Source organism: Teleopsis dalmanni, chromosome 2, assembly GCF_002237135.1.
Source record: "Teleopsis dalmanni isolate 2A chromosome 2, ASM223713v2, whole genome shotgun sequence".
Taxonomy (NCBI): Eukaryota; Metazoa; Arthropoda; class Insecta; order Diptera; family Diopsidae; genus Teleopsis; species Teleopsis dalmanni.
The window spans coordinates 242,412,666-242,423,769 of NC_051847.1; the positions used below are offsets into that span (position 1 = coordinate 242,412,666).

General features: G+C 29.7%; 2 protein-coding genes across 2 annotated transcripts; one reads left to right on the top strand and one right to left on the bottom strand.

Annotated features, from left to right (window-relative positions):
• Positions 1 to 386: 386 nt before the first annotated feature.
• LOC119677172 (J domain-containing protein-like) lies at positions 387 to 5,243 on the top strand. The gene is made up of 4 exons (XM_038088441.1): positions 387 to 399; positions 909 to 1,045; positions 3,262 to 3,417; positions 4,030 to 5,243. Exons 1-4 carry the CDS (start codon positions 387 to 389, stop codon positions 4,252 to 4,254), a joined length of 531 nt encoding a protein of 176 aa, XP_037944369.1. The 3' UTR covers positions 4,255 to 5,243.
• Positions 5,244 to 5,335: 92 nt separating this feature from the next.
• Positions 5,336 to 10,877, bottom strand: LOC119677174 (prolyl 4-hydroxylase subunit alpha-2-like). Its single transcript, XM_038088442.1, has 15 exons — positions 10,037 to 10,877; positions 9,831 to 9,982; positions 9,605 to 9,755; positions 9,338 to 9,525; positions 9,147 to 9,274; positions 8,632 to 9,087; positions 8,526 to 8,579; positions 8,304 to 8,469; positions 7,024 to 7,164; positions 6,812 to 6,968; positions 6,415 to 6,742; positions 5,886 to 6,359; positions 5,766 to 5,825; positions 5,546 to 5,711; positions 5,336 to 5,487 (listed from the first exon to the last, which is right to left on the bottom strand). Exons 1-15 carry the CDS (start codon positions 10,231 to 10,233, stop codon positions 5,414 to 5,416), a joined length of 2,892 nt encoding a protein of 963 aa, XP_037944370.1. The 5' UTR covers positions 10,234 to 10,877; the 3' UTR covers positions 5,336 to 5,413.
• Positions 10,878 to 11,104: the final 227 nt, after the last annotated feature.

The following is an 11,104-nucleotide window of genomic DNA, read 5'->3' on the forward strand; positions in this document are numbered from 1 at the left end:
ATCTAAATTCAAAACAACATATTTCGATATAAAATTGGTTTAAAAATCTTTTATATAAATATTTATAAATTGATTACATGTAAATTGCATTAATTTGACTCAAAAACCTTTTAAAAACTATAAAATGAAACTAAAACTCCTCAATTTAAGAGATAAGTAAATTTGCACATACTTGCTTGTTCTATCCCAACCCTAACACCTCTTAAAATTTATCTTGAAACTCGATAATCGATAATTGATTATCATTATCATCTCGATAAGTTAGCTACACATTTTTAAAGTGCATTCCCAGTATGAATTGCTAAATTTTATTAGCTCAATATGTTATTATATTGTATTGTATATTATATAGGTATGATAACTATTCATAGTTTACAAAAGATATTATGACAATTAAATGTAAATGCCACAATTACTAAATAAATTCGAATAATTTATTTATTTAATTATTTATTTTGTAACAAGTACGTGACTATGATTTTTTGTATACATTTCTGATTCTTCTAATTTTTTATATCAATACTTTTTATATTAATCTTTTCTGTAAACTATAATAGCTTAATATTGAAAAACAAACCTATTTCAATAATAATAAATGTCAAATATTTTAGTTGGGAAACTGAGACGTTCTTCCCCCAATTAAGGTACTTAAACAAAATTTAATTAAAAAATATAAAATAAAGTACGTTCACATTGTCATACAATGAAAAAAAAACTATTCCAATGGATTCCAATGGAAAATATTGCAGGGTCTTGAACGTCTTCATGTTTCTGTGAAAATTTATTCAAAACCTAAATCTTGAATTAAAAAAAAACATCTTTAAATAGAAATTTTACTAAAACTGGATATTACATTGAATAATAAAAAATGATTTGTGTTTGCTAACGAGTTTTTTATGATTAAAAAGTGACAAATGCTCATTTGGTTTTTGTTAATTCACAGGTTGAACAAATTCAGGCGGAATACAAGGTTTTGGCGTTGCAGTTTCATCCAGACAAGAACAGCGGTGAGAAGGATGCTGAAATGAAATTTCAAAAACTTAAGGTAAGTGCTTATAAAGGAACTTTTCTACTTTTGATTTTAGCTTTTTCTTTAGTTGAAACTTATTTGCAACTTGACTGAATTTCATTAATTTATATTGAAACAATAAGAGATAGATAATTGATATAGAACCTGAATATCAAAGATATTTGTTTCTTTCACAAATACAAAAATAAACGTAATTTTTTATTTAAAATTGTGTACAAAATATTTATTATTGATTACTATTACATTATGAAAATTGGAAAAGAAATCGTATTAGCGGGACGTTTTGTTGGGTTACTTTTTTGCCTAGAACACTACAGCCAATAGTCACTATCGTATAGGTAGTAGAACTATATTGTGAAGGTGTCATAGCGAAATTAAATGTTTTGACATCAAGAAAGAAGAATCGTAGACATTATTCTACCAAAATTTATGTTTACGGCAAGCATACAAAATCATTCGACTTTATATAAGGAGTGATTTCTAAGTACCTAAAATTATTGAAGCTCTTTTAAAAGCCAACAAATTATTAAATTCCTACTAGTGATAAATCAATGACAAACTTGTCATATGTATTCATGGTGCCAAATAGATCCATTATATTTATTAGCATCAGAAGAATGCCATTCCTTATGTGTTGCTTAAATCTGATGATACTATGACGGGAGAGTTGTACAAATAACAAATAATTCATTTGGTGTCATAACCAACAAATGGTTGGAATATGTAATCAGACATCAAATGATTAGCGGCATGTTGTTGCATCGGTTAAAAGTATTACGCTAAAAGCATACAAGTTATATCTTAGCCAGCACGTCTTACGATTACCACCTTCATAGCTCATTGCAAAATATTGTCTCTGGAATATTTTTCACTTTAATCCAAGGTCGACTTCAACCGTCAACCGCTTGTCATGAAAAAATATTATTACTGCCGATGGACACTACTTGGAATGACATATAGGTATTTTCAACAATGTATCGAATTCGATTTTTAGCTTATGTAGCCAATGATATGATAGGTTTGCTTAGCTCTAAACATGAAAATCGTTCTACTCACAAAATGGAAAGCTGCATTTAATTGAACACGCAAATATTTTCTGAAGATACCATCGAAGGGTAAAAAAATGCTTGGAGTTTTGATTTTATATGAGTATCGCTGGATATTGGCCTCATATGTGTCCTACATGCTTCTACTGTTTAGACAGAAATGTAGATGAAAACGCAAAAATAAGAACATTGCCAGCGCAATGCAAAGGAACTGACACACGACTAAAGGATCCAGATAACATGCATACCGAGTTGCAAATATTAATGGAAATGCAAACACTTGAGTGTTTTTGCATTGAAACGTGTCATAAACGTTCATAAATTGCTACTTCTATTGTTATGCGATGACTTTTTGCTGTTACATATTTTCATTTATTTTTAATTTCAATGAAAATCAACATCATGTAATTTAATATGTGCATTCATTCCATACTTCGGTGCGGTACTTACAATTTTTGTTACTTCATGAAAATTTTATTCGTTTTTCTTGTTGCTATTGGAAATTAAAACTTATTTTAACACGAAAAGATAGCATTATATTGAAATTGACTTTCTTCATTATGAGTTGTTGCATATTTGAACACGTCAATGGTGTTCCGAAAAATTCAAATCAACACAATTTATATTACAAACATGGATATACAAATACCTAACTATTATATTTACTTACCTTTACTTTAAGTATAAATTGAAACTTTCTGCCAATAGACAAAAGTTAGTTAAACTTAGATATACTTCTAATAATAAAAAATTGTTTCTAATGCTTACAAAAGATACTAAGTCCATGAATCAATAGCGAGAATATTCATAAGTTCGTGTTTGTAGTTTGTATGTTTTATGTAAGTATAAACCATAACTGTGTTTCGAATGCTCTTGAATGACCCAAATATTCAATGAGGAATAAATAAATTGATTAACCTATATTTATCATGATGTTCCATTATAAAAGTTCAAAAGCATCCTTTTCTTTCTTTTCGTCTATAAATAGCTTTGTGGATTTTCAAGCACATTTTGCTTCAGTTAATTTCAGCGATTTACTTTACTGCTTAAGACTATGCAGTGAATAAGTAATATTTATTTACCGGTCTATGTTTTGCTTATTTAAGGCATAGGCATAAAAAATTATCACATTAATTTTGATATTTTTATAAATTTTTATATTTACTTTTAATTTCCTCCGAACAGGAAGCGAAAGAAACGCTTTGCGATCCTGAAAGACGCGCCAACTACGACAAGTGGCGGAATAGTGGCATTGCTATGAGCTATAAAAACTGGTTGGGTATGAAGGAACATGTGGGTCAGGTGAGAAGATACACAATTGCTGAAAAAGTGGATAAAGAGGTATGAGGCTTAACAAATAAATAAACAGTGCTTACCACCTGATATGTACCTTGGATCTGATTAAATGCTGCACAATCTCAGAATTTACTGTTTTTGTTTAGTTATGTGTTACCTCAAATCCGAAAGTTAACGTAGTTTTATGATTTGAAAGTACTCAAAGTTAGTTTTGTACGTTCTTATATGTGTCATATGTTTTAAAAAAAATATTCTATTAAAAAATAATTCGTTATATATCATACCTCAGATAATATATAAGTTTATCTCGATGCAAACCAAATATTTCATTTGGCACACATAATTATGGAAATTCGCTTTTGATGTTCATTACTCATCTGTAAAGTAAGCCTTATATTGTAATTAATTTTAATATGCGTAAGAGGCGATTTCGTATAACTTAAGGTTTTTATTATTTTTCCCCACACTAAGGAATAATATTTTGTAACAAGAAAATAAATCTCCAAAAAGTTCTTAATTCTAGTTTTACCTTTCTCTGTCTATAACACTGCCCTACCTCTGCATCCATTAGTATTTGCACGTACATTTTTTTTAATTTTTAAATAAATGATCTAATTTTTTAAATATCTTTTATAAATTTGTTATATGTTTTCTTAGTCTATGCACTGGGTGACGCCAAAAACCAAAGATCGTATGTTACCAGAGACTGGTGGATCTACTGCAAGCTCTGCAAGCAGTGGAGGGTTATCAGCTGCGTCACCGAATCCGGCTCATCGTCGAGCTTCAGAAGGTGGAGCTGCGCTTTATTATGGCAATCGCAAGACAGAATGGGGCACAGAAAATTCTGATGTAGCCAATAAATTTCGTAATTATGAGATATAAGCAAACTAGCTTCAATTAAACATACCAAAAGAAAAAAACAAAAACCATTTTAAAAACATTAAGAATCAAAATAAGAAAATTTCAATGTTGTACTCTTAAGTAGAAATCTTAATGTTGTTTTGAAAGATCAGAATGATCGGCACTATATTCAAAAACTTATAAAAAATGACAAAACCAAAATTTTAATGTGTGTTGACATATCCATTCCGAATATTATATAAATATGCATATTATCCTTTATCATACGTATGTGTTTTATGTGAAGCACTAATTTTAAATGTTAAACAAAAAATATATATCACGTATAAATTACGATATGATACTATTTTAAGTATTGAAGAAAACTAATTAAGAAACAATTAAGAAACTGTAATTTCACTAAACGAAAAATATTTTTTAATAAAACTTTTTTGTAATTTTATCATACGCATATTATAAGAAAAAATACATATATTAAAAAAAACTAAAATTGTTTAAATATGAGATTCATGGAACATGTATACATACTCGTATATAGTACACAATCTCTCGTATATTAATGTTAGATGTGCTCCTTAAGACAATCCCCTTTGAAAAGTAATTTAATCATTGTTTTATACAAGACAAATTACAAACTGATAAAGAACCACCAAATGAGAAAGAAATGACTCAACAAAGCACAGACTTTTCCTAATATAAAGAAGAAAATAACACTCAAAATATATTTTACCTGAAATCAAAACTTTAAAGCGAATTTAAAAAATTAAATTTTAGTAAACTTAAAAGTATTTACACGCAAAACTCACTCGGTGTCCTTTCGAACAATAATTATTACTATTAAATGAAATGAAAATTGTTTTAAATGTGTAATTTTTAGAAATATAAGTGTGATGTTTAGTTGTAAAAATGTTGGTGTTTATATAAAAACACAGATTTATTAATAGATGTTTGTTAAATAAGAAGTCATATTAAAATACATTATTTACAAATATTTTATCTGGAACATTAAGAAAATTAAGCAAATTGTAACTTAAATGTATTTATATAAATTAAATAATAATTAAATCTACATTTATCTGAAGGCTCATATAAAGAGACTTCTAAACTAATAACTTGTGTTGTTTTCTTAGAAGAACTATAAGTATTAAGCAATATGCATATAACATAAATAAACCTTTATTTACGTTTTGTCATTATACATGAGACATGGTCGTCGTTCGTCCTGATAGAATTCTCTGATCCATCGATTTTGAACTACAGATAAAAGAACTGTGTTTAAAATGTCAGCAAAATTTTATATTTTAAGATGTACCCCATTTGGATCCAACAATTATAGGACAAGCACCATGTAAAGTACGCATATCACCATCACCCGAAGCATGTAAATTGTACCAAAATGCTGCTGTTCCCTTTTTAGGCATCAGCAGCGTCTTTAAGTGCGGAAACGCTGTTCCTCCGCCTTGTTCGACATCACTAAGCTACAAAGTATTCACAGTTATATTATTATAAACAAATGATATTGTCACTTTTACATAAAACAAAACTGTTCCGATGCGGTTTCCCATCTCTGGAGATGCTATTAAGGATTTATCCTATGAAAGTTTTAAATATAAAAATGATTAAAAAATATTAATACAATATTTGAAACTTACTGCATTGTAAAACCAATCATAATGTTGTGCATAGTGTCCACCGACACCATAATTTGCAAACTGATGATCTTCTGAATAAAGCATATTAAGATTCGTCATATCTTCCACGCGTCTATCAATCGTTTCCAACAATCTATGTTGAGATTTTGGTAAGAAAACAAACTGACTAGTTCGAACGGGAGATATAACTGAGCCATTATGTCCAATAATGGTCGCTCTTTGAATTCTGTTATGAACCAACTCCTTCATAACCGCAATCTCATTATCGGATATTATATCATAATAAAGTACCAACAAAGGATCATGGTTTAGTTCCTCAACTTTAATTGGTGCTAAATTTAAAAAGGGATGTGTCTCTGTTAAATATCCGCACCTTAAGTACCGTTCTTCACTAGCACTACGTTTTAAATATCCACTGCAAGTTAACTTATAGGCGTCATCTTCACTAAGATTGTACATATTAACAGGTAGTGGCTGCAATTTGTTATTAACATTAAAGGTCTTAAAACTTGCTTAAAATATGTTATACCTCGTGTTCATCCATTAAGTCCACTTCTAAAATAATCTGTTTCCTATATTTTTCTAGGAAGCTGGCATATTTCTTAACAAATGCTTTATTATCCGGTGTTAGCAATAGCAATTTCATATATATTTGATTTGCACCTCTAAAATCTCTCAACACAATTTTACTTTGAGCCAGCGAATCAAGAATTTTAATCTGCAGTGTTAAATTAGTTTTGTTAGGATCACCATTTTTGTCCAAAGCTTTCAAAAACCAAGAATGTGCCAGTTTTGGTTTATTAATATTACTGGCTTGTTGACCTATATCGAAACAGAGTGACGCATCTAAATAAGTACTAAATAAATCATAAGCAAGAAATATAATTAGATTGATCGAAATAATATAAAAGTAGAATATTGCTTACGGATACACTCTACCCTGCAGTACACCAGAGGCCATATCGTTAGTCTTTAACCGATATATGTCTTGCAAACGTAAAAATCCTTCGATAGCTCCTCTCAATTCCGATTCATCAGGAAACATCTCTTTTTGCATACTTTTTTTGATTTTATCCAAATGTTCTAAAAATTAAAATAATAGCATTGTAAAATAAACAATATGTTCATTTAAACAAACTTTTTCCAGATTTATGTTCAATTAAGTTTTGCACCCGCTCCCAATCTACTAAAAGACGCTTTGTTAACAGATATTTATTAACGGGATTTTCAAAGTACTCTAATCCAATCGAAAGCGCTTCATCGTGTTCAGTTTCCATTTCTATAAGTCGTCTATTTTATTAAAAATATACTAAATGTTTATATGATATTCATCTTTTGATTTAGTACTCACGTCTTCAAAAATACCAATTTATTTTCGTTTTCCTTGATAAACTTCTCCATATTAGTTAAAAAATATGTCTCATACTTGAATAATTTTGATAATTCTTGAACCGACGAGTAAAACTCGCATTTTGCACAAGGATGATTGTTTAAAATAATTAATAAAAGTAAAATGCCGAAAAATTTATTCACAAAATTATGATGGAATTGTTTAACAGAAATTTCCATGATATACACTACACTTCGTACGCAAAACTCTGACACTCTCATCCGGCTAGCGTCAATAAGTAAATTAACCTTTGTCTATGAAAATATATTTGATTTTTTCAAACATTTAAGCTTTTAACCCATAGAAGAAAGCTTTTAAAAGAATGTTAGAACTAAACTCGTTCGAGCTTATAAGCCAGACTTTGCTCGGGTCATTGTGCTAAGAAGAGGTTTAAGAGTTCAAATAATTATAAATTTAAGATATTTTCAACTTATTAAACGCTGGATTGCAATCATCAGAGAAAACCTAAAACAATATATTTAAGCAACTACTCTAATGTAAATCTTAGGCAAATTTAAGGACAGGCTTAGTCTAAATTATTATCATTGTTTCTTGCATTTAACACAATCTGCTTTCTTCAATTAATTTAAACTTAAAACCTCCAATCTTTTTATCTACAATATATGTATGTACGCATATATTATAAGTCATCCACTTTCATAATGCTTGTTATAATCTATATTATAATGTTACCTAAAAATGTTTATGTTCATGGAGCAGTTAAGCAAAGTAGACCCAAATTTCAATAGGAGAGATTTTCTATTGTTTAAAAATACACTTAATATTATATAACCAATAATTAAACAAGATTATTATATTATTTTAGCTTTAATAATTAGTGTCTATAACAGATTTTAATATTTCATTCCATTTTTAACATTTCATTAGATCATATATTACTCCCTGGCACAGGGCTTTGTAAATAGTTGATTTCGTTCCCTTATCCACTTATTGCATACTAAATTAAGATATGTACAAGATATTCAGTATGTGTTATCTGTACCAAACGATGAACGGTTCAAACTCACCCCATTTGGATCCAACTATAACAGGACAAGCTGCATGCAATGTCAACCAATTTCCGTCCCCTCTATTGTTAAGATTATACCACATAACTGCCATGCCTTTCCTTGGTAAAACAGATGTTTCTATATTTGGAAAAACCGTTGCACCTCCTTGTTCAACATCACTTAACTAATGAAACTTATAACTGTTAATATTATCATATAAAAAAATTTTATATATATTACGTAAAATAGGACAGTTGCAATTCTATTTCCAGTTGTACGTATAATTTCGGTATCCTAACTTGTGAAAAGATTAAGAAACTTTGGTGAAATAAAACATATTACTTACCGCAGAAACATTAAAAAAGTCATAATGTGTATCATAATGACCTCCGAGACCGTAATTCATCACCTGCAACATTTCCGATCCCACCAAATTAAAACCTGTCATGTCAGTTATCCGCTCATTGAGTCGTATTGTCACATCATTTGTTTTATCATAAAACCACGCGAATTGAGAAGTTCGCCTGTCAACCACAACACTTTTACTAGAATTTTCACTATAGACTGTAGCTCTTTTTAGTTGTGGTATTGCCATATGTTTGAGAATAGCTATTTCTTTGTCAGATATCACATCATGGTAGATAACCATGTAGGGATCTAATTGCACAATCTCCATTTTAAGAGGTGCAATTCGTAGAAATGGCGTAGTCGTGGTATTAAAAGTACAATACATTTGAGGCATTTTATCGTCGTATTCTCCACGGCATCCTCGTTCATAATCAGATGGTTCCTTAATCGAATACTAGATAAATATGCTCAGACTTATTACTTATTTATTTCTTTGCAATAATATTAACTTACAACTTTGGGTGGTGACTTATCTACTCTTATCTTTGCTTTAATATCAATTTTTTTACTCAGAAGTGTTGCACTTCGCGGAGATAAATCAATTGCCTTATCTAATACTAAAAGAGCATCTTCTGGTCTATCTAAAATTCAAGTTATAGAATGAAAAGTACTTTCAAAAAATATATTAACATATGCATTCTTACTATGCTTCAGCATTGTTTCCGCATACATTTCTAAAATCTTCACTTTATTAAATTCAATAGCAGTAAAAAGATCATTTTGATCATATGACTCTAGCGCGATATATAACCAGAACCCTGCATCATAGTACATCTCTCGATCAAACAGCCCCACTCCTATTGTATAACAATCGAGTGATGATAGTTTGGCCCTAAAGACACACAAATTGACAATAGTTTATATTTATTTTGAAACATTACTGCTAAAATATCTTTATAAGATTAGCTTACTCATATTGATTGCCATGTAAGTAACCAGCTGCCATTTCGGATGCCTTTAAGTCATAAGTTCTTTGCAGGCGGTAAATTGCAGATATTGCTTCGGAAAGATCTTTAGCGTCAGGCACATTTTCCCTCAACTGCTGCACAGCTTTTATATTAGCTAAAAAATTTATTTATTTTTTTCGTACAATGTAAGCAATCTTAGCATTCTTATATTTGGTCAACACATGTTTACCTTCACCAACGGATTTCGACATAAACAGTTCCCAACTAATCCAATCTGCTTGCATACGACGCATTAGTGAAAACGCATTTAAGGGATTCGATAAATATTTCTCTGGATCACTTTTTGATTTAAGATTTTCCCGCCGCATCATAGCCGCACCGCTAATACAAATATTAAAACTATTATTCTTAACTCATAGATCCAGACTAGTATACCTGCGTATGATACTCAGTTTTGTTTGTAATTCATTGGCAAAGTTTTCTAACTCTGCTATAAGCTGAATCTCTGTTCTTAGCAATCGCTCCATGTTCGCGATAGCAGTGGTGAAACTCTTTTCTTCCTTAATGTTTTGACATAATGCCGCATTAATAAGCAATAGCACAAGCACATATTTTAATTGTTGAGAGTACATCCTCCTAAGAAGTAAACGTCGCGACGTTCTTTTTTGTCTACGTGATTTTCTTTTATGTTTGAAAGCGATCAAATAACCGTTCGATCCAATACTTAGTTGTGATAAAAGTCGAGAACTTGTACATTTTTTCTTTTATACGTTTATTTTGAAGTATTCTGTTAAGATAATACACCAACGTTATTGTTAAATTTTTGCAGTGATAATTTCGTTTTTTAATTTTGGCAGTAGCGGTTGCGGGTGTTCAATTAAAACCTAATTTATACTAGAATTCTTTAATAAGATAGTTTTAATATGGAACTTTATATTTTAAATGAAGTTCTTTACATTAAGGTGCCGAAGTGCTAATGACGCCCATTAGCGTTTTCATAAATCTTACTTCAACAATTTCTAATAGTTGCTTTAAAATGTTGGTGCCGAACCTGGTCTCTTTACTGATAAAATAAATTAAAGTGGAGTAACTTGTACACGCTGAGATATTGCTTGATACCGATTGTGTAGACTCGTACGAATGCCAATGACTATGATTTCATTAAGTTACTGTTATCAGTTGGGCTGCCGGTGGGCATTCAGTTCCATAATTAGTTGTTGCTGTCAGTATAAAAAATTAGAAATATGCATTGTTTCAAGATCCGCTGCGTACAGTTATATTCAATATACAGTTTTTTTTGTGTGTAAAAACAATTCAATAAAATTTAAACATAAAAAAAAGCTCAATATTTTTAACGCAAATAGTTATTTTAATAATCATCTATTCTGCTATTTACTATTAAACTTTTTTAGCTGCATATTTACATTTATCCAATATATGTATATAATGTATATGTATATATATATATATATATATAACTATATATATATAACTCATTTACTA